General features: G+C 35.9%; 1 protein-coding gene and 1 long non-coding RNA gene across 2 annotated transcripts in view; both read left to right on the forward strand.

Annotated features, from left to right (window-relative positions):
- The window catches only part of LOC127562218 (uncharacterized), a 77905-nt gene extending 53543 nt beyond the window's left edge, over positions 1-24362 (forward strand). The window contains exon 2 of the long non-coding RNA XR_007953636.1: positions 22998-24362. This is a non-coding gene — a long non-coding RNA (uncharacterized LOC127562218). The remainder of the gene's footprint in view (positions 1-22997) is intronic.
- LOC127562214 (general transcription factor IIF subunit 1-like) lies at positions 7466-9073 on the forward strand. Its single transcript, XM_051997753.1, is given in 2 exon segments — positions 7466-8581; positions 8584-9073. Coding segments are annotated over 2 exon segments (1578 nt in total). The 3' UTR covers positions 9046-9073.
- Positions 24363-25365: the final 1003 nt, after the last annotated feature.

Genomic DNA, 25365 nt, shown 5'->3' on the forward strand with positions numbered 1-25365 from the left:
CTCCAATCATCATATCACTAGGAAACCATTATTTGTTGTAGGATTAAATCAATGCTAAACTAGATTTAACTATTGTCGCCTAAATTCCACTTAGTACCTTATTTCAAGTTCTGGACCATAACATCTCCTTGTAGGATCAGATCAATCATACTGAGCCATGCTAAATTAGATTACTATTGTCTCTATCAATTCCACTATCTTAGTACCTTGTAAGAATCATAACAACTAACCATATCAGTTTCTTTCTTAAGCATTGTACACATTAGTATTCTTATATCTATGGCAAATCCATAATAGTGAACTATTTCTTCATTGAGCAAATGAGAAAAGTAGATAAACATACAAGACAAAGATTTATATAAACATGCATTTAAAGTAGTTTCTTAAACATATCTAATCAAATATTATGATAAATTACTTTCTGAGGGAACTCTCTGCACATCTCCCATTGGAGAAAATAAGTCTTATATTAGATGATGTGAGGATATTCTTCTATAAGATCAGGGTTTGTTTGTTTAAATGTTCTTTTGGACTCACGAAGAAATGGTCTACAAAACAGAGAAAAAAATAACCAAACAACAGAATCTAACCCTGAGTCTGGACTTTTCTTTCATGAACAGACCTCCCATTGGGATTAGAAAAATCAATATCCTTCAGGGCATTTTCCAGGTTTATTTTTTCCCAAGTTGCCATGCTCTAGCAGCACACTCGAATGTTGACAGTTCCAAGTGGAAAATGTTGAAACATTTCATCAAGCTGAATCTTGTGGAATACCTTTTTGCTATAACTACCAGTTTTCCAAACTGTTCCAATCCCTTCAAGCCAGGGAAGAGGAATGTGGATTAAAGGTATAACATGAATCAGTAAAAAGAAGTCTGTTTGAATCTTTTAATTTGTAATTGGGAGTGCTTAAGAAGGCCAAAGACATGATTCCAGGCCATGTTTCTCAAACTAATCTTTGGAAATATTCATATACTCTATTTACCTATAGCTTGTGCTCTTTGCTAGAGAACAAAATCCATATGCTTACACAGGAAAGCTATTTGGCTGCCTAAAGTAAGGATAAGAATATTATCTCTGCATATATATCAATAATATAGTATATATTCTATATATACACATACATGTATATGTAATTTTATATATTCTAAGGCTTTAGTGGGTAGTTCTTTCTTGGTAGGATTGGGGCAGGAGAGTGAGTTTTATTATGTACTTTAAGATGGAGAGTAAGGAAAGGAGTGATATTTGGGGAAAAGTAGAGGAATTAAGTCCCTGAGGAAAGAAATGCAGACTGATATGCAAACTTCTTATTCAAACACTTGTTTACAAACAATCTATAATATATAAATAATTACAATATGACTCTTCCTAATTGTAGTCTTTACTACAGTAAGTAAGTACTACAGTCAAGTAAGTAGTAATTTGTCCTTACTTTTGTATGACCATAAATTAGTTCTACATCAATAGTACCCCATTGGGTAATGCTAATCCAAAGTCTTTTACCCTTTATATCTATTTTTCACCTTAAGAGGAACCATGCACACAATGGCTTTCTCTTTTTGTCTATGAATTTACCATTCATAGTTCAGTTAATTATATTTCAGAATAATTGTTTCTCATAATCTGCATGCTTTTTAATGCTCTTCCTTTTCTTCCTCTTAAATTTTTTGCTGAATAGAAAATTTATCTTCACTCTTCACATTTTTTATATAAAAAGCATTAAAATGTTGTAACTAAACTGCCCATATTAAACAAAAATAAATACATTTTAGTTAAAATTAGGCAAAATAAAGAATCACAAAATAAAAAAGAGTAGTCTTTAATTGTCTACAACTCCCAACCATGTTTGTAACTGTTAACTCTGTCATGGAAATTATCTTCAAAATAATGATATTCATATAGAGAGATCATTCATAAAGTATTTCTAGACATAATAAAATAAACATGTAAAAATGCTTAAAATTAAGAGTAATTAATATACTCTCAGTCATCTTTTGGAGACATTAATGATGAGAAGTATGAGGTTTTGGGAGAACAAATTGGAATATGAGTTTGAATTTGGAATATAGAATATCAGAACAAATCAAATGATTAAGCACTGGGGTGTGAATGAGTGGACTATTTAAAGGTCAGGGGCAAAGAATAAGGTGAGGTCTAGAGAGTTAGGAAGGAGTTAAAGAGGGTCCTAGTTGAGAATAAACTCTCCTACTCTTGAAAAAAAGATCCCTCATCTGAATTGGTGAGTTAACTATATTTTAGTCATGCTGAGAAGATAGTCTCAGAAATTTGGCCTCCCTTTGTGTGAGGGATAAATGATCATGGTCATTATGCACTTTGACAATGATATTGTATGAGGACGTAACTGAGTGTCATGGATAAATGATGGACAGAAACAGCTACATCCAAAGAAAGAACACTGGGAAACGAATATGAACTATTTGCATTTTTGATTTTCTTCCCGAGTTATTTTTACCTTCTGAATCCAATTCTCCCTGTGCAACAAGAGAACTGTTTGGTTCTGCAAACATATATTGTATCTAGGATATATTGCAACATATCTAACATATATAGGACTGCTTGCCATCTAGGGGAGGGGGTGGAGGGAGGGAGGGGAAAAATCAAAACAGAAGCGAGTGCAAGGGATAATGTTGTAAAAAAAATTACCCTGGCATGGATTCTGTCAATATAAAGATATTATTAAATAAAATAAAATTAAAAAAAAAATAAAGTTGATCATGGGAAAAGGATGAACTCTTTATAGCAGCACCATATCAATGATATGTCTATAATCATTTTCATTATTTTGCAATCTTTGTAATTCTAAGTTGTCTTTAAAAAATCATTCCCTGAAACCAGAAACATTATGTTGTCTCCAACATAGATTTCTTCTGTAATTTTTAATCAGGAACAGCTATTCTTCCTTTCTTAAAAGTGCCATGATTATTTATTTATGTGATACATGATTGACTAAGGAATTAGTATGTGATTATCCACCTAGCTGCCCCTACTTCCCTTTAGCATCACTCATAACCCCTGTAACTTTCTGGATTAAAGTGCCCTTTCCTGGCCACCACTCCCCAATGTGTGTTTTTCCCCCTATTAAAATGTAAGCACTTTAAGGGCAATGATTGTTTTTGCCTTTGTATTTATATCCTTTGTATTTGTATTTGTAACACTGGCACATAGTTAAATAGTTAATAAATGTCTTTTTCACAAATTTCATACCAATTAAACTTTAAAAATAGTAATAATTTGAACCAATTTTTAAAATTTTTATCTATCAATGTGAGTCAACAACTTATTTAAATATGCTGGTTTAGAGCTGTTGTTATTGCATTTTTTGAAACCAATGAAGCAAAATTCAGCTTTCAGAGATTCTCTTCAAAGTAAGATCCATGTGCACTATAGTTAGGCTAATAAAAATGCAAGTATAATTTGTTCAATAATCTTTTGATTATCAGCAATAAATGAGGTACAAAACATGCAAATGCATGATCACTTAAGATGCCACTGCCAAAGAGAATATTCTGGGAAAAGCTCAAATAGAAAAGAAATTTGCAAAAGAATTGGGTATTTCTCTTGAAGACATAGAGCAGATCAAATACAGTTCCATAACATCATATTTTCTCAATGAGATACATGGTCCCTAAAAATAAATACGCCTAATAATATATGTAAGAAAAAAGTAATTATACAATTATTAATATTGTCTGGATTATGATATACAGAGACAATGTGGCATAGTTCCCAATCTTGCCAGTTTGATAATTACCAGTTTAGACAAATCAGGTAATCCTAGAGAGCCCCAGGCACTACCTTAGAATTGACCTATAGGTAACAGGAAGATTGTTGGTGGAGAATCACATGGACCAAACCCAGAGCTTTCAAATATATGCATTCTTGTATATAAACTTTGTACAAGTAATCTTTTGATTTATTCAATGCAGCTATGCTAGATAGATGCTGCTTGGGTACAATGAGCTAAGCTTAGAGTTAAATAGGAGGAGAACCATCCAAAGAATATTTGGAAACTTTCACAGTATTTTTTAATGATCTCAAGGTGTTACACAAACATATTCTTTTTAAAGCCTTAACATTCTTTCATTAATGTCATATGGCTGTGGTCATAGAACTAAATAATCTCATAAAAATTAAAAAAAATTAAGGTTACCAAAAAAAGAACAACATAAGTGTATAAGTGATATAAGTAGACTACAGCTACCTTGTCAACAATGGCTATCAACTGAAAAATGACAATCACTAAGAAAGGATATGTATGATCAGAAAAGGTAATAAACCATTTTAGTGGTATAGTAGAAAGAAGACTACATCTGGAATTAGAGGACCCAAATTCAAATTTCCCAATGTAACCTTGGAAATGATTTAACTTTCTTGGGTCAAAATTGAGGTGTTTGGAATAAATGGCCTCTGAGACCCCTTCTTACTCTAACTCTTCATTTATGATCTTGAACAAATTATTTAAACTCTCAAGTTTGTTTCCTCATCCATAAATAAAAGATGAAGATTAAATGTTCTATAAGATACCTTAGGGATTTTAAATCAAAGATTAACTAGACTTCAGTTTCTTGATCTATAATAAAAAGATTAGAGTAGATGAACTAAAAGGTCCCTTGCACTAACTTTGCGGTGAGAAAGAGAGAGAGAGAGAGAGAGAGAGAGAGAATGAATGAGAATGAGAACAGATGAGTAAAATCCACAAAATATTAAATAAACTAGGAGGTATTTAAGGAGCCATTGGTAGATTGTGATTTTCACTGATAGAAGGAATATCAGCATAATTAAAATCATTAATGTACAGAAAAATGAAAGGACACACACACACACACACACACACACACACACACAAATAAAAATTCAGGGCCACCAAGAAGTCTCTTTTGGATTTCCACAAATATTCCACATTCTTCATTATTTTTTTTTTGTTCTGTCCCCAACAAACATTTAAAAAGCAAAATTATTCTTTATTCAAGATATGCTTTTCCATTTTATTTCATTACTAGCATTGAGACTATTTAATCACATATGTTCTCCCCCTAATCAGCCCACTTTCCGCTCCCTTGGATTCTGGGGACTGTTTTCTCACAGTTTTTAATTCTTATTGTTCACCAATCATTATTCCTCTTTTCTAGATCATTATCCTCCTTGGACCTTCTAAGCATAAATTACTCCGTAAGGCTCTGTTCTCTGCCCTTTTCTCTTTTCCTATTCCCATCACGACTTGAAATCCACTCTTTGAAAATTACTCCAATATCTCTATCTCTAACCACAGTCAATCTCCAAGTTGCAGTTAGACATCACCAACTGCTTGGGAGACCGGTCCACATGGGTGTCACATTGATGTTTTAAAATTTAATCTCCAAATCTTCCTCCTTTTCTCAGATTTCTTGTTTCTATTGACAGTATCCTCATTCATTCACTGAGACTCAAGATCATTTCATCTTTAACTCTTCCTTCCCCTTTGCTCAATTATTATCATTTTCTGTTATTTTTCCATGCAATATCTCTCCCATCTGGGCTCTCCTCTTCACTCACAATTCTGCTACCTTAATTCACATTCTCATAATTTCCTTCTTGCCTGTAGTCTCATAATAGTCTGTTATTTGGTCTTGCTGATCTCAATCTCTCTTTTTTGTAATATTTTGCTCACACAGCTGTCAAAGTAATCTTCTTAACACATGACTCTTCAGATATTCTGTGATTAGAATTCTGTTTTTCAGTCTTTTGACAAAAAAAAAAGCACATAAACAAATGACATCTGTTTACATGGATTTTATCTTAATGATCTGGCAATTTTAGAGCATAGGATGTGCCAAATGGATGAACCATTTTTATATGTATATATAGGGTAAAGGATAGACTTGAATGAAATTAATATTTAGGATTGGGTTCTGTTTCTTATTGAAGGAAAGAATCATGAGTATTGAAAGCATATGTGCAAGAAACCTGGATAAAGAAGCAACTAGGAAAGAATGGATGAAAGATAAAGCACAAAAAGCAGGTTATGTTAACATAATTAATGAAGCAAAATACCTTAGTAAAGATAAAATCTTGGATCAAGAGTTCTATCCATCATCTTAAGTACAAAAGCATTAATATATTTCATCTAGCCTTAGGGCAGCAGAATTCTTCTGATAAACTTTATGTCAAAAGTCAACACAACTTTCTAGAGAGCCTATGAAAAGAGTAATAAGTACTGCTAATTGTCTTGCTTATCCTATTTACAGTACAGTTGACCAATTAGTCTGAAAATAGTTGCTGGCTAGTAATGTACTTATTGGATTACTTTTTTTTTTTCATGAAGTTTACATAAAAACAGCTAGAGACAAGAAATTGTCTAAGGTTAAACCTTTCTATTTTGTTCTGTTTTCATCTGGATCTGTGATTTTATTCATGTGAATTCTACATGTATTAAATCTCATCTTCCAGTATTGATCAACAAAGAATTTGCCATTTATAATCTTAAAGAGCTGCCTAAGTATGCCATGAAGTGACTTATCCATGTTCATACAATTAGGAGGTATCAGAAACAAAATTTAAACCTAGACCTTCCTGAATACAAACTGGGTCCTCTAGACATTAAAATCCATGTGATTTCTCAAAAATATTTTATCACTTCTTAATTCTAACAAGCCTGACTTCCTCAAGCAAATTTCCCTGCCTAGTATTTTTTCTAGTCGACTATTCTTTCCTTAATTAGCAATGGCAATAAAAATTTCATTTTATAAGTAACATAGCTCAGGTCTAGTATGTTTGTCATGTAGATCTGAGATAATTCTTCCCTAACAATAATGTTAAGGATGCATCTTTTCATTTAATTCATTACCTTTCTTTCTAAACATATGAAATATTTGAGTTTGTAAGGAATATATAACTAAGAAAATATGTTCTTCACTTTACCCTCAATCCATTTTTTTGTCTGAAATTACAGTTTTCCCATGTTTCTTTACATGTCAGGATCTGAAATGTTTGGGATTTTGATCATGTATATCAAAGTGATTTTCTACAAAAGTTTTAACTTGACATAACTTGAAACTTTCCCCAACCTTCCTATGGCATTATTATTACTCTATTACATTCTCCACTTACAACTGATGACATCTATCTATGCTGCCAGAGATGGTCTATAAAAAAGACATCATGGAAAATTGCTTAAAGTGTTCCAGGTTCGGACTGAGCTTTCAGAGAGGGATGAGTTAACATCTTCGGCGAGGGATGAGTTAACACCTTCGGCGAGGGATGAGTTAACACCCTCGGCGAGGGATGAGTTAACACCCTCGGCGAGGGATGAGTTAACACTTCTGGATCTCGCGATGGTTAAATAGCTGGGACCCGAGCTTCAGTCCCAGTAGTCTAAGCCGGTTTGGTGTGGAGCTGTGGGTCCGGTTGTCGGGAATCTACGGATCTCCTTCATTTAGGCCTTTCACTGCGCTACCCGGCACTGGCCATGACTACCTTGGGGACCAGCAGTCAGACTGTGACTGAATATGTTGTTCGAGTTCCTAAGAACAACCTCAAAAGGTAAAATATTATGGCTTTCAATGCAGCTGACAAAGTCAACTTCTCCACTTGGCATCAGGCCAAGATGGAACGGGATCTGAGCAACAAGAAGATCTATCTAGAGGAAGAGATGCCAGAATCTGGGGCTGGCAGTGAATTTAACGGGAAGCTCCGGGTTGAGGCCAGGAGGAAGAAGTATGGCATCATTCCCAAGGCTTTCAAAGCTGAAGACCAGCCCTGGATACTCCAAGTCAATGGCAAAACAGGCAGAAGATTCAAGGGAGTGAAGAAGGGTGGGGTGACAGAAAACGCCTCGTACTACATCTTCACCCAGTGCCCCGACGGGGCCCTCGAAGCCTTCCCCGTGCACAACTGGTACCACTTCACTCCTCTGGCGCGGCACCGGACGCTCACCGCCTAGGAGGCCGAGGAGTTATGGGAAAGGAGGAACAAAGTCCTGAACCACTTCAGCATCATGCAGCAGCGGCGGCTGAAGGACCAGGACCACAATGAGGATGAAGATGAGCATAAAGAGAAGAAAAGCCGAAAGAAGCCCGGTGAGCTTCACATCCACGACCTGGAGGACGACCTGGAGATGAGCTCTGATGACAGCAACAGCAGTGGGGAGGAGGGAGAGAAGGTCCCTAAGAGCAAGAAGAAGGCGGTTCCCTCCAGGGGGGGGGGGGGCAAGAAGAAGAAGAAGGGCTCTGATGATGAGGCCTTTGAGGACAGCGATGATGGGGACTTTGAGGGCCAGGAGGTGGACTACATGTCAGATGGCTCCAGCAGCTCTGAGGAGGAGGCAATAGGGAAAACCAAGGTGTTCCAGCAGGAGGAGGACGGCCCTAAAGGCATTGATGAGGAAAGCGAAAGCAGTGAGGAGAGTGAGGAGGAGAAGCCCCCCGAGGAGGAGGAGAAGGAGAAAGAAGATAAGAAGGCCCCCAACCCGCAGGAGAAGAAGAGGAGGAGGAAAGGAGACAGCAGCGAGGAGTCGGACACCTTCGAGGAGAGCGACATCGACAACGAGGCGTACTCGGCCCTCTTTATGACCAAGAAGAAGACCCCCCCCCCCCCAAGAAGGAGCGGAAGACCTCGGGCAGCAGCTCCAGGGACAACAGCCGCTCGAGCACTCCCAGCGTGGACAGCGGCAGCACGTCCTCCACCCTGCGGGCAGCCGCCTGCAAGCTGGAGCAAGGGAAGTGGCAGACGGGACCCAGTGATATGCCCGTCGCCAAGCGCCTGAGGCTGGATGCCGGGCCCCAGAGCATCTCGGGGAAATCCACCCCCCAGCGTCAGTCCGGCAAGTCCACGACTAGCAGTGGTGATGTGCAGGTGACAGAGGACGCGGTCAGGCGCTACCTGACCCAAAAGCCCATGACCTCCAAGGACCTGCTGAAGAAGTTCCAGACCAAGAAGACGGGGCTCAGCAGCGACCAGACAGTCAAAGTGCTGGCCCAGATCTTGAAGCGCCTCAACCCGGAGCGCAAGATGATCAATGACAAAATGCACTTCTCCCTCAAGAAGTGAGGCAGCCGCCGGGACACAGCAGGGGCAATAAAAGCTGTTTGGTCTTTAAAAAAAAAAAAAAAAAAAAGGGGGGATTCCAGGTTCTATTTTTTTTAAGTGATCCATGAAAGTAAGTTGTTACTTGAGTCACCATTAGATAATGAATTATCTCTAATCATTGAAAAACTGATTTTCATTTAGTACTTAAATGTTGTCATTTCTAAGCATGAAAGAAGGTCCATTATCTGCATTGATAGAGACTTTGAGAGTAAAACAGTGAAAACTAAAAGACAGTGTTTAGAATGTATATAAACAAATTTGCAAGCACACTATTTGCATGTATACATAAGGATATATACACAAGCACATATACATATCTTATATGTCTATGTAGGAAATACATTTTGTTCTTTGTACAAAAATATAGACATTTATATTTTCAAATGACTTTGAGTCTTCAGTATCTATACAGTGACTTTTTCAAAGCATTTCCTTTTTATGGTTGTTTTCAGATGAAGACAAAGTCTCTATTAATTTTGGGCTCATTTTATCAGCTTGACAGCCTTTTTTTTTTTTATTACTCTATATTATATGATGCCAGCTGCTTATATTGATATCTATCCACTTGTTGATTTCCCCTGATATTTTGACTTGAACATTTTTACATATTGTTTCAAGTCAGCTGAGTTGGATCTGAGAAACTTCACAATTTCCTTTTGTGCAACTAAAGAAACTGCTTTAGATCAAAGGAATCTAGTGAAAGTCTTAGTGCCAAATGTTTTGAGGTAAGTTGACTAAGAGCCACAGCTGGCTCATTAGTATCATGGGCCATACTTCCAACATCTTTATTCCTTTGAAAATTACCATTATGTTGAGCTGTCCTTGAATCCAACCTTGGGGTAAGAGCAAAATGGTATGTCCAGTTTTCAGCATGTATAACTGATGGTGGTCAGTACATTTGCCAAGAAAAATACTCTTTGGAAAAAGTTGGTGATTTGAAGAGATCAAGAGTTCTGAGATTTTTTTGCCATAATGAGAAGAGATATATAGAAAATGATAACATGGAAGGCAGAAGAAAATCATGGTCTTGAAATGTTCCTGGATTTTAAACTTAGATTTCAATAGCTGCAACAAAATTGCAAGAACAAACAATAAGAGCAAAATCTCGAACAGTGCATCAGAATCACAACTTGATTTGGGCCAATCCCAATGCAAACTGCTAGCCTAACACATAGTTTGGAGCCAAATGTCTGTTCTGTATTCCAGACACAGTTGCCACCTGCATTGAATGGAATCCAGCTTGGCAACTCAGCAAAAGATAGTATTCCATGAAGCCAGGGTTGTTCACATTAAGCACACACACACACACACACACACACACACAAGCTAGACATCCTCTTTCAGAAATAAAAGTAATTTTGGAATAAGGGATTGAAAACAAAGGGATTTCTAATACTATAGTAATGGTTAAAGAAATATTGACCATTAAAACAGACATATTTGAAACCATAGTCATTCAAAAAAAGGATAAATAATAAAATAATTCATTGAATTGCAGAATCTGGAGTTGCATGTGACTATATGTTGCTTAAACTAAATTAAGGGAAGTGTTATATTCAGACAGAAGGCTTGCCTAACAATATCAGACATCCTATAAGCTCCCCAGCATCTCCCTTCTCGAGCGAGAAGTCGAGTCACTGTTGTAACCACAAGGCAGAACAAGAATTGCTTATAAGCCTGTCTCTATTTGGGTTGGAGACTGTACTCTACTGAGAGTCCATCCAGGCCCTGGCCAGTAAATAAACAATGATTTCTAAATTACAAACACCTTGGCTGTCCTGAATTTTATTGCCTGGGCTATTTCACTACAACTAACTAACCATCTAAGTTTTGCTTGAAGATATTCAGGTAGGATGAATTCTCTACTTCCCAAGGTAGCTATTTCATCTTTTGGACAGCTCTAATAATTTTAAAATTAGTAACTTCTATTAATTTTAGTTTTGTCTTCAGAGGCCAAGCAAAACTAGTCTGTTGACTTTCATACAACAGTGATACAGATACTTGAATAGCTGTCTTCCATGGCTGCTCTTTCCACAATCCTCTTTTTGCTTAGCTTTTTTCAACAACTTTTATCTGCTATGTCCAAACAGTAGAGATCCCAGTTCACCCAGAGTAAGGATATCATAAATTATAATATTCCCCTGCTTCCTCTCTTTTACATCCTTTGAGAAATGGTTTTAGGAATGTTTATTCTGCCCTGGTATTATTTGCTTCCTCAGTTTTAGGTGTAGGAACAATCCCCATGGAGACCTTGGAGTCAGGATTGCTGGCTGGATGGTGTGGATAGCTGAGAGAAGCCAGGATATCTAGAACATGAACCAAGAGAGAGTTTGGACCTGGAACTTGAACTAAATTAAGCTATTACCCTAATCTCCTTTTTTTCCCCTTGAAACTGAGGCATGAGGAAGAAGATTAGGAGGGAGAAGATTCAAGTAGGAATAGGAGGAGGGAGGGAGGGAGAAAGAAAGAAGAGGAGTAGAAGGATTACTCCTCCCATGTTTGGAGGAGTAAATTGAGATATTTGTTATTATGCTTTCTAAAGTAAATATTTCTACATAAGAACTAATCTGTTCCATTACTGCTAATGGAGCCAATAGGCAGGGGATCACCCTTTACAATTGGGGGAATAATGTCAGTGAAGGCTGGAACCATTTGCAAAGAGCTTAGAAATCTTTAATCCCCTTAAGAGTTGCAGAGAATTCTGGGGAATTCTGCTAAATGCAGGGTGGATAGATCTCTGAGCCTAGAGTCAGGAAGATTTACCTTCATTTGCATCTGGCCTCAGATACATACTAGCTCTGTGACCCTGAGCAAGTCACTTAACCCAGCTTGCCTCAATTTCTTTATCTGTACAATGAGCTGGAGAAAGAAATGGCAAACCATTCTAGTATCTCTGCCAAAACAGAACCAAAAGACCAAAAGGAATCACAAAGAGTTGGACAAGACTGAAAATCAACCAAACAGCAATGAGTTGTACATGAATGTAAAGGCACTAGAGGGCCACAGTTATTCGTTTTACAAAACAAGCATGAGTATAGATTTCCCTTTCTCAGTACCCAAAGAAGAAGAATTCTCTCCCTGCCACAAGCCAAGAGGGGATATATGGAGGAGCCTTGATCTCAAATCAACAAAGGGACCAGGGACTACTACATGAGTCCCTGGTCCCTTTGTTGATTTGAGATTAAGGCTTAAGACAAACTACACACAACAGAACTACAAAAATTGATGATGAAAACTTTGGTGAGATCCAGCCCTGTCTGAATCACACCACCTTATCTTACTCTCGTTTCCTCTTCACAAGGTAAAAAAAAGGTGCTTGGTCATGACTACTTTGGGCATAAGTCTCGAATGTAGGCTCAAAAATATCAGACAGGCACACTTGTAGTAACTTTTTTTATCTTTCCTTTACCCTATATCTTTCAATGAGAAATACTTCCTTTAGAATATTTATCCAATATTAGTTTGAAGTTTAATTTAAAAAAATAGTGGCCAAAAGAAGGAAAGTCACTTAGGCTTTTTTTTTTCAGATGGAGACTAATGTTGAAATTTCCTTTTTCCTTTTAAATGCAAGCTTGTCTCAATATAATTCATCAAATTGAATGTGCCTGACCTTTTCTGAACATGACACAATAATCTGCTATGTCCTTTCCTTCACATTGTTTGAAAGATCAGTGAATAAGAATGAATAACAAAGAATGCTCAACAACTCTTAGAATTGCATGGGATCCCAGAGGCCAACTTGAACCTGAACAAGAACTTTCCATACAACTCAAATGATAAGGGATTGTCCATTGATCACTTGAAAATATTCATGGAGGGAAAACCCCTTCCCTCCAGAGACAATCTATTTCACCTTTCTTTACATTAATTAGAGAATTATTAGAAATCAACTCTAAATTTATTTCTTTGCAACTGCTACCCATTTCTTCTAATTTTTCCCTTTAAGGTCAAAGGGAATCAGTCCAATCCTCTTCCAAATGACAAGTTTTTCTCCTCTATCTGATAATGCTGAGGCTTCTGAGCTAGGGCAACATATTTTACTTCCTTTGTGCATCAGTTCTTACTTGTCTATTTATTCCACAAGAAATAGGATTCTTTTAGAGCCAAGAAATCTCAAGCAAGAAAATAAAATGAATCCCCAAGAGAACAATTCTGGAAAGATGACTAGGTATATAACCCTCTAGGTTTTTTAAATCAGATTTGTTCACTTAAATTATATTTCTATTGAGATTTCACTTATGTTGGGATTAGGACTAAAAAGTTTGAAGGTGGAAAAAAAAATGAGTCTACCTTTAAAACTTCCCCATCCCTAGTTTCTAATTGTCATATTTTTGTACAGATGGTGTTTAATAGCAGATAGGAAAAAGTTTCATATTTTTCTCTTAATGACCACATAGTAAAGTCCAACAGAGACAAGACACTGAATTAGTTGGCCCATTAGTCATTTCCAGATGGCAATTTGCATTTTTTCATCTGCAACCTTGAATGCTGAATGATAAAATGAGAGCTGAATTTCTTTCAAAAAATAAATAGAAAAATCAGTGCAATTGTATGAAATCTATACATTCTTTCTCAGTATGAAAATTATACATTCTGTCATAAGACCAATCACTTTTCTCTTTCTTGAATTCATAGCTTATCAGAAGCTCTGCTTATTTCAGAATCTGCATTTGGAAATATCTAAACATATATCTTCTCAATATTTCTTTGCTGGAAAAAAAGAGTAAAAGAGATCAAATGATATTCCCATAATTAATGGGTTTTTACACATTTAGGGGATAGATTGAAATCTAAATTCATACTCTATAATATTGTTTTAATTTTATGGTACAATTATAAAAAAAATCTGCTTAGTCAATCCAACCCAATAAGTAGAAGTGAGGCAGAAATATGGAAGAGAAAGAAGTGAAATTTTGCCTTTCAAACTGCTATATTTGTTACTCTGAACTTGTCACTTAACTCCTCTGTACCTCTATGCAACACTATAAAAGCTCAAATAGCACTGGAGATGCAGATCTGCATTGAGAGAGGGAGTTTCTTAGGAGGTTCCTACATTATTTATGAAATCCATAGATCCTTCCCAAAAGGTAAGTATTCAAAACCAAACAAAATGGCTAAAACCATCTTTCCATTAAAAATAATATGGCTTCTTGCTTTTCTTTTCTCTTTTTTTCTTTTCTTTTTCCTCCTCCTCTTCTTTCTCTTATCTTTCTGTATTTGTCGCTCTCAACAATTTTTACATCCCATAGCGTAAAATATCTACTTTTCCAGCACTTACTTTTGGGTTTTAGCAACATTTTCCTTTCTTTCCTTTTCTTGCTTTCTTTCTTTTTTTACTTCCATCTGATGCAATTTTCAGTGTCCAGCATGGTAAGCAGAGTATATTCTATGGGTTAGACCCCTCACATCCAGGCATTTTTAGTATTAAATTCCAGCTATTTTTAACTATAGTCAGTTGTTCCAAGGACATACCTTTGCTCAGAAGGCAATAATTCCACCACCTCCAAAGAAAAAAATTTAGAAAAAAGGTCAGAAAAACCCAGACTCCCTAAAAATGTGCTTGGCCTGGCACTCTTTGGCACTTAAAAATTATTAGATTTCTACGGCTAGCCAGAGCTGAAAGCAATACAGGCAATAGAAAATTGAGTTATTTTTACTGTCTCATCTTTCCTTATTTGATGACGGCAAAATATAAGAACCTCATCAATATCAAATTCTCTAAACCTCTAAAATTTCTGGGATACTCTCTATTCCACAGGCTGGAACCCCTAAGTGGGCATCTCTCCCAGATCCTGATCCAAAGTAAGTTTTAGTTCACAAGATCAAATTGATATTTTTTATTTTACTTTGAAAAAGAGGTTAAAAGACACAATAGTTTCAAGTAAAGGCATTTAATGAAATTATATAGTCAAGACACAAAGTGAAAAAAGCATTTCTTAAGCACATAATATGTGCTAGGCATAGTACTAAGCATTGGAATCACAAAGGCAGGTTAAAAAGAGTCTCTGCTTGCAAGGGATATAGTTATAAGGATGAAAGAATATGCTTGAATAACTATTTTATGTGTCTGTATACATATACACAAACACACACACACACATATATATACAAACTATAAATACATACATATATAGATATACACACATACATATAAACTTTGTTATTTTAATACTTTTGCCATTCAAAAACCAATTTGTATCTCACTTGATCCTCAGAACAAACTTTTGAAGTAGGCAGGATAAGTTTTATCATTCCTTGGGTAGATGAAGAAACTTATAGATGGTCAATTACTCATAAGATCACTTATTAAGGGGTGAGGACAAAACTTAGAAGTCTTCTTTCTGATATACTTCACTTTTTTTTTTCACTGATTTCTTAATACCATGAATAGTAACATAGAACTTATACCAGAATTTTCACAATCAAGATGAAAATATGTCATTATTTTATTAGTTTCCACTCTACTTAAAATAGTCTAAACCATCATTCCCCCACTATGGAATATTCATGATATCAAGGATATAGTAACATTATGTTAGTCATAACCTGAACCTATTTTAAAGTAAGAAGAACAAAACCGAGTCTCTCCCAAAGCATTAATGCGTTTACCCATACCTTAGGTTCAACAGGATTAAAAAACAGCTGTTTCCTAGATTTTGCTCTAATAAAACTGCAAATAAGCAATGCATTCCTCCTGTTGTGCTCAAGAGACAGATCATCTTCAAGAAAACAAACAAATATAAATAACTTTTAATATTTTTGGACACTGGTTTGGATATTTGATCCCTATATTAACATTCCACTCAGCAGGCACTAGCACACACCTAAACAAAATGGTAATAATAGAGGTTCCAGTCACCAGGCTAGCTTCTGGAAAATCAATACACTTTTTTTTTTATTATTTTTGAGATTTGTACCCTTTTTTTGTTTTTCTTTTTTCTTATTGTTATTCACATATTTATTTCAATTCTTATAAACAGCTACCAAAAGAGTTAAAATGTAGTTTAGGTTAAAATATTGGAGAGAGAAGCTCTAAAGAGACTTAAGTAGAGAAATAGGCTAGGTGAATCTGCTATATATCCTGGAGGAATATTCCCATTGCCTTATCTCTAGTTAGAGCTTATGAGAACATTTCTCCATGTGTCAGCAAAAGGCCTAGGTTCTACTGTACTGAGGAAATAGGGTTTTACCAAGACCCTGATGAACCCAAAGGATAAACAGCACAAGCATCATAAATTGCTCTGCTTTCAAAAGACATTGTTCCTGGTTACTTCAGTATTTGAAGTTTTTTTTTTTTTCTTACCCAAACCAAACTGCACTAAGACCTAAAACTAGGGTAAAAATATTATATTATCTGCCAACTTGCTATCAAGATAGAATCTCAAGGAAAAGACTTTTTAATGGTCAGATGGCAGCAATTCTTAAGCTATTCTATAACTTTTAAACATGATGTACTGTTCAAATAAAAACTTTCTTTGGAACGCTATCAAAATGTTTCATTGTGTATGTGTGAGAGAGAGATCCAAGCTATCAATTTTGGAAGAATTTCTATAAGAGTTTTTGTCTTTTCTAAAAGTCTCCTGGGAATAGTAGCTAATAATAATGCTATTGTATGCAAATTTGTTTTTAAAAATCTCCCAAATTTATAGGTAAAGAGAAAACAGATTATGCATTCTTATTTAAGAGTTTATATGTACATATATATACAGGCTTCCTGTTATTTGGAGGAAAATCTAGTTAAGGAACATTTTATTCTCTCAATAATATAAGTAGTTCTTTGTTGTTTCTGAATGCTATCTTAAGTGGAGGAATGTAATATTTTGGTTGTTCCAAAGATGGCTAATCTCTGTAAGTGGCTTTAATAGCTGAAGCGGAGTGAGAAAAGCATCCTGGATTCATTTTGACTCCAGCTTAGCTTAAAATTCAGGATACTGTGATTATTTAATAAAGTGAGCATAGGAAGAGCAAATTGACCTCCTAAATCAGGAAGTAAAAGTTGGTTAGACCTCCCTAAATACATTAAAGATTACATAGTTTGTGCTGTCTATTTTTGAGCACCAAGAAATATGAAGTAAAAAACTAAGAAGCACTATTTAAATTCATCACGGCTTATGTGGGACAGCTAGGTGACAAGTAGATAAGCACAAGAGGCCAGAAGTCATAAAGACCAATGTTCAAATTTGAATTCAGATACTAGTTGTGTGACCGTGAATAAGTCACTTAACCCCTGCCTTCTGGCCCCCTCTACCCCACGAAAAAGAGAAGAAAATGGCAAACCCCTATAGTATCTTTATCAAAATATATATATATATATATATTGATAATTGGTCTACAGTTAGGAAGAGCTAGACAGCTGAATGATAGTGTGCCTCATTTTGAGAGATCTACAAGTGATGGTGTCAAAAAGTTAATGCTTTTATAATGTGAATGAACCCTGCAATGATGTGAAAAAACTCCCTGATAAAATCTGGGAACTTCAGCTGCAATGGAAATTAAGAAGCTCCAATTTACTAGCTCAGCTTTTCCATGATATAGTGAAGCCTTTGTTAGCTCTGACCATGCTTCCTTGTAATTAATTTTTTCTGTACCTAAGGAAAGATCCGCCATTCTTGGAATCAGGACATAGCCCTTCAATTATGGCTTACTATTGCCTGCCAACATTAGGTGAAAGACTTAGGAAAGTACTCAATGTAAAGAACTAATGCAAAGGCCCAGAAAACTAAAGCTCTCAGAGTAGATTATCAGCCTGAACTTTCCATTACACTTGTCATATCCTAGGAATAATTAAAACTGACCAAGAAGAGAGCAGGGGAAGATTTGTTTAACAGAATGATCATCTAGAAAGGTATCTAGACTTTAGAGAGCTTTCTCAAAGCCACAAGGGAAAAATTAATAGATAATCTTATTCTAGCTTCCTCTCCTTTCCCCATTTATACCATATACACAGCTGACTAATGTCAAAGAACATTGACTACTCCATGTGAAAATTTTCTTCCAGATTGGGGAAAGTGACCTTTAAAATTAATCATTGTAAATGGGCATTTAGACCAAAGGAAATGATCTTCAGCTGTGCTTTCTCTTCAACTTATGCTGGCAAAGTCTGAGGGCCTGCACTTCCATCAAGCAAGCATTTTGTTTTCAGACTGTGTGCCCAAAACTTCCAGTATTTTCCATTGCTTAAGTGCAAGGAATAACATTTCCCTTTTCTTCCCCAACTCTTCAGCCAAACTTGAACAGAATACAGAAAACTCCCTACTTGTCTTGAGACAATTTTACTACTCTGCTGGTGTTCATCTAGGTCAGTCTATCAGCCTTTCTGCTTATTCAACACATCATGATCTGTGTAAATTGTTTTAAGTCATGTACCAACAGCAAACACTGGCTTTTCTTGTTCTTATGTCCCTGAGCTTTTCCCTTAATCCAAGGGCAGCTAGCCAGTGAAAGAGGGCACCATCCTGCCTGGGTCATATTTATTAACTCAGTCTGAATAAACAAAGTTGACCTATAGCAGCCTTTCTTCCTTACTTAATTTTCCCACTTCCCTTTTCAGCCATAACTTCAGGTGAACTGTCCTAATGTTTTGTCTCCAGGATTGTCCTGGGATTGTCAGGGGTCAGGCAACAAAGCAATCACCTCAGAATTCCTCAGAAATCAGTGTTAGAAAATTCAGAAAGTTCTTAAGTTATAGAAAAATGATTGCTTTTTGCTGTTCTCAAAGTACAACTGCATTTTAGGAAGACTCCCTAACTTACTTTGCTTCTGAACATTTGCTGTAAAATGACTTTCATCTCTCTCCTCTCTCTCTCTCTCTCTCTCTCTCTCTCTCTCTCTCTCTCTCTCTCTCTCTCTCTCTTTCTCTCTCTCTCTCTCTATCTCCTGTACCATACCTCTATCTCCTTTCCTCTCCCTTCCTTCTTCTATCCCTCCCTCTCTCCCCCTCTCTATTTGTCTTTCTCCATATCTTTCTTTTCCCTCTCTAAATATATATGTGTATCTCTCTCTCTCTCTCTCTTCTCTCTCTCTCTCTCTCTCTCTCTCTCTCTCTCTCTCTCTCTCTCTCTCTCTCTCTATATATATATATATATATATATATATATATATATATATATATATATATATATATTAAAGGTAAAAAGAAATGGTTCATCAGCTTTCAAACATTAGTCTTATTGCTTTGGGGAAGAATAGTTCAGGATTTGGCTTCTTCAAGTCCCATGAAACAGTGGTTTTCAAGCTATCATCTCCTAAAGCCTATCTGTCAAAGAATACCTTAATAAAAATCAAAGCAGAATATCAGATCATTGTTGTACATTTTGCTAATATTCAGAAGCTATTTGGACCTTCAAAATTCCATCTCTTCCTTGACTTCTCTGCTGATCTTAATCATTGAAGAAAATTAACCAGAAAGCAAAGGAAGTTCATAGGATCCTACATTTAGAGTTGGAAGGGTGTTTAAAAGTAATAAAGTCATTTTAAAGATGAGGAGATTAAATTGCTTGACCAAAGTCACACTTGGAATAGATAATCTGTAGAAGGAGTTAGAATATTATATTTACTTATTGATAACAGAAGTCGTCAAATTTTATAGATAAGGAAACTGAGCCCCAGAAATATTATAACATTTACCCAGAGTCAAATGTCTAGTATTGGGACAGTATTTGACCCCCTCTGTGTCCCACCTAGAATACTACTATGAATCCTACTATGGGACCTGAATGGGGTATATATAAGTGTATATGGTGGGGAGATGACTATATCTCAATCTCCAGCATAAAAAACACCAAATAAGTATATTTAACTGAGGCTTTTCTGGAGAGAAGAAGAAAAAAAAAATCTCCTTTTATGAGTCAGAGAATTTTCCAGAATATGAATAGCAATGGAAAAGACCTGAACCTGAAGCAGTTCTGGCCATACTGAAATAGCTTAGCCAAGCTATGGAAGAAGCACATACTGTTCTCATTAGAGCAAGCCAGACTAAATAGAAGTGGGGCTCCCCTCATTCTAGGAGTAGCATTCCAGCATGGCCTGGAGTGCTGCCTCCTCTGGATGGGTGTTTCCTTCTCCTGTGAGTGAAGGCTAAAATTAAACAGCCATTCCTCAAATGCACATTTCCCTGGAACTAGGGTTATCACACAAATTGACACAACTCTACTTCCTTCATTTGGTTTGCTGTTTACCTTCCTGTCTCAGAGGCAGGTTGTCCCTGGCATTTAGAGGTTTTCTAACTGTTGTGTCTTAAATTTGTAACTGCCCAGTAATATACAAGAGTAAAATTTTCAGTGAATCAGCCTCTGTTATATGCTGTAGCCAGATAAAAATTATAAATAGGTGGCTTTTTGTTTAAATATATCAGGGAGTAGTCCTTAAAAGTCCAGGATTTCAAGAAAAGGGGAGACCACAAGGCAGTCCCTTATAAATTTACTATAAAAGATGTAACTTGGCCTATTGATCCTTTTAAAAGTTATGAATTAATAATCTATTGAATAAAAAAAGGAGAGATAAAGAATAATATGCTAGCCTCAAGCTGACTTTTAAAAGTCAATTATCTGAGTGTAGGAGACAGACTAAGGAGAATGTAGCTCCTGATAGAAAAAATAGAAGATGCCTGAAGCTGAAAAAAAAAAAAAAAGTAAAGTATAAGAATCCATTTGGAATGGAAGAGTGGAAGTTTGGATAGGGGCAACCTCTATGAAGAAAGACAACAAAATTCTGGGAGCAAGGCTACTCCAGCCAATCAGTCATAAGGAGTGTCTTTACTAATGCCATATTGTTAAAACCTACAATCCATGGACCTAAGATGCTAATCATATTTTTTTTTCTCCCTTTAGGTTTTTTCATAGAAGCCTAAAGCCTTCTCTCTAGGTGCTGGAAATTCCTTATTTACTTTTGTACTTTTGTTTCAGACATTCACTTTGCATTTTGTAGACAATGCTAAGGTATAGTTAGGTCTTTGATAGTCTGAAGTTGGGAGAAGCAGTTGGGAGGAACAACGATTCCCATTTTTACAACTGTCAAAATGTAGCACAAATAAAAAGAAGCACCCATCTCAGAATTCCAAGCCAGATTAGGAAACTTTTACAGTTCTGAAATGTTTTCCCCAAAAGGCCTATGTATAACTGGGGACTCAGAACTAACAAAAGGATAAAGAGAATTACAGATACTTTGATCTTACTTCCAAGAGTGGAAAAGGAATATGTATGCTTTGAAGCCCATCTGGGAAACATCAGTAATAAAGAAATGGACAAACAATGGAACCAATCACCTTTGGTCTCAATGCTGCTACAAATAGATTTTGCTTTTTAGAGATTATGTCTGGTTCTTGGATTTAGTCAACATATAAGATTTACATGTAACAAAAATTAGTTTTCCTTTGGTATGCTAGTAGTAATATTTCTTAGAATTCTAACACATTGTCTGGTCTGGTTTTCTCCAAAGTTCTATCTTTCCCACAGGTTAGACTGGTTTTACCTTAAAACCATTTTACATTAAAACTGTCCTCAAGCCTTAATCTTCCTCCTTTCTTTATGTATTTTTCTCTTCTTCTGAATACAAAAAAGGAAGCTCCAATCCATCCTTTAGCCTTTTGACAATCATGGATAACCCAGAGTTAAGAAATTGGGCTCAACTGAATCTTGTTAGACATAGCTTTCTTCTGGACATGTTTCTCCCTCAATTGCATTCTCCCAAATGCATGTCCAACAAGTATAACCAGAATTATGAAAATAAATATCTTTGTCATAATTTGGGTTTTCCCCTGCCTGGCCAGCTAGTGAACCTACATTCATATCCTGATTCTGTGACTTTCTACCTATAAGCCTTACGCAAATCAATTCACCTCTCTGGGTTTCAGGTTTTTTTTTTTTTTTTTTTTTTTTTTTTTTTTAATGTATAAAAAGAAAAGTTGACCTATATGATCCCTTCCAGTTCTAAATTTACAATACGATGTAAAAAGATAACAACAAAGCACACTATTTTATAGGGACATTTCAAAAACCCTCTTCAATTTACATAGAAAGCTTACAGCAACATTTTTGGAGACAGCCTCAGCAGAGTTAAATTACATAAAGTTATATTATCTATATAATATTGACCATGTTAGTTAATTTCTCTATACCCCAGTTTCCCTATTTGTAAAATGAGAGATTAGACTCTTGGGATGCTTTTCAGCTATGATCTTATTATAATTTCCCTCTTTTTTTGAGAAGCAAAAAAGGATCATTTGATGTTTTCACATGGGACCCATATGGATCCATATTGCTATCAATTTTGAGAGAACTTTAACTTAAGAGCCATAAGGACACATTGACATGAAGACTAATTTGACTACTACATTCTCAGAACTAGGCATTCTCCCTGACTGCTAGACTGCTACACTTTTGCTTCACTCTTTTAATACCTCCTGCATAAAGTTTCTATATAAATTTAATGGAATGGGAAAGGTCACGGTCTCTCCCCCCTTTTATTATTAATCTTCCCTATGCATACATCTCAATGTTACTTATTTTCCACTGATTACTTGAAGTAGGATTCCTTATTACCTGTCTTTATGGTATAAATCATAGTCAATACAAGGATGCCTATCCATATTTTATAGGGACATTTCAAAAACCCTCTTCAATTTACATAGAAGGAAGGAAACCAAGTCTTTAAAATCCATGTTGAAGGTAACCAAATTAGTTGGTACATAAGATCTAGATATATAAAAATAGGTGACAATGTGAACCAACATTTAAATTTCTTAAATTTTTAGATTTTAAGCCTAAAGTAGCTGGAGATCTGGTTCTTTTTGAGTAAATTGGGATGTCAGGGTAGGAAAATGGGGAAATGAAATGTTACTAAAGTTTTAAACTTATACAGATCAGTTTCATCATGAAGGTCTCTAATAAAATTTTCTGTCTTGTATCCCCATCCAGAACTTATTCTTGGCGCATCAGAAGTTGGCTCCTGTCTAGGTCTCCATGCCAAAAGAAAAAGGTTCCCAGCTCTCATGCATGAAGTCAAGCTATCAAAATATTGCATATTTACATAACATGAAGAGGAAACAAAGGACTTGTTTGCAAGGCTGTAAAAAGTAAAGGCAATGTCTTTTCCTATCCAGTAACCTTTGCCTCCACAAAGGAACTAACTACAATCTTTCAGATCCTTATATTACTAAAATGGATGCCCCTCCCTAGGTTCACTGAGGAAAGAATCAACACAATATACATAACTCATAGTACCAATGAAGGATAAGACCTTTTTCATCATTGTTTTGTGTGATATGATGATATGGTGGAAAGAGGTCTGAAATTAGTCAAGATTTGAATTCCTTTTACCACTTTTATGAACCTTGCCAGGTCTCAAACTGTGAGATTCAGTTTCCTCCTCTTTAAAATGAAGGAATTGGACTAGATCACCTCTAGATCTCTTAAGCTTCCTTTTAACTCTAAAATCTTTAAAGATTTGCAAGATACTGGCAACATTTCATTTCCCCATTTTCCTACCCTGACATCCCAATTTACTAAAAAAGAACCAGATCTCCAGCTACTTTAGGCTTAAAATCTAAAAATTTAAGAAATTTAAATGTTGGTTCACATTGTCACCTATTTTTATATATCTAGATCTTATGCACCAACTAATTTGGTTACCGTCAACATGGATTTTAAAGACTTGGTTTCCTAACCTGGTCCAGATCCAAACTTTCCCTTTCCTGGAACCTACTTATCCCTAAAAGATATCCTAGATCTATCCACTCAACTTATTCCAAACAAAACTACACAATGTGGGATGTCAAAATCATCATGAAACATCTTTACTTGTAGAGACAAATACATTTGCTCATGATCAAGACTAATTATCATAGCCTGGAGCCCAGCTCTGCGCTGAGGAACCTTAGAATCTAGCAAAGCAATTCATTTGCAGTAGGTGCTAATATATTTTCATAGAAGAATAAATAAATAGATAGCTAGAGAACGCAGATCTACTAGGGAATTTCCCACATTTTCAATGAGGAAGAGGACTACTATTTTCATGAAGGGTGAATAGCAAGTTGGGGAGTATGACTATTAGGCTTTATCATAAAAAGGAAGCAGTTTCTATAACTGGAAGAGAGCTTTTCATGCCAATGCTTATAGCAAGGGAGCAATAAGAAAAAATGAGAACAAGCCACAGATTATATACAACTAGAGTTTACAAATAAAATGGCAAATCAAATAGATTAGGAATTCCTGGGATGATTGAGCATGTTTTGTGGTGTGTGGTGGAATGATCTTTACATAATAAAAGCAAGTTCATGTAAATATGCCTGTCATTCTATGGACCCATACAATCACTCTCTGTGCTGGCTCATTCACACTACCTGGCCTTGGCATTTGTTAGATCTAGATTCCTCAAGAAAGACCACCACCATGTAGCTGCGTACAAACTCTAAGAGTTCTGAGGATTACTCTTAATGGAGAATATACATCCCCCTCTACTATTTACTACTAGTTCTCAATTCCCCACTGTTGTTTTATGTTGCATGCAGTGGATGGATGAGTTGGAGAATGGGAAAGAATAGTCAATAAAAATTCAAGAAGTCTAGAACTGAAATGTTATGTTCAAAGAACATCAAAGCTATTATAATCCCTGAATTGCATAGTATTTTAAGAGAAATAAGATGTAAGAAAACTGGAAGGATAGGAAAGAACTGAATTAAGAAGAGCTTAAAAAGACAAACATATATATAATTGTACAGTTAATAGGGAGTACCAGAGTTTATTGAATGGAGGGGTAGGAAGTGACATGGTTGGATCTGTGCTTTAGGGAGACCACTAAGTGGAGGATGGAAAGGAGTGGGGAGAGATTTGTGGCAGGAGAACTAACCAGAAGTCTGTTATAATAATCCAGGTATGAAGTGATGTGGACCTGCATTTTATGACAGTGTCAGAAGAGGGGAGAGAATGTAAATCTGCAAGAGATGTTGCAAAGAATCATAGAATCAATATGACTTGACCATGGATTATATAGGTTGAGGGAGCGGGGATAAGGTGGTGAGAAAGAGTGGGTGAATGGGAGGAAAGATATGTAGGTCTGAATCCTTGCAATAGTTGGCAGCAGCAATAAAAATCTGGAAATACTGAAGCAAAATTTAAAGAAAAAATCCTTTTTCTAATAATGGTAAAGTATAGTTATGACAAAGACCTTGAGATACAAATTTAAGCACTAATTACAAAGAATGAGTGAAACCAAGTTTGGAAGAGAAGCAATTTAAAAAATCTTAGAGAAGTGATAGAAACTTAAATATCTGTTTAAGGATATAGC

The sequence above is a fragment of the Antechinus flavipes genome, chromosome 4 (assembly GCF_016432865.1).
Source record: "Antechinus flavipes isolate AdamAnt ecotype Samford, QLD, Australia chromosome 4, AdamAnt_v2, whole genome shotgun sequence".
NCBI lineage: Eukaryota > Metazoa > Chordata > Mammalia > Dasyuromorphia > Dasyuridae > Antechinus > Antechinus flavipes.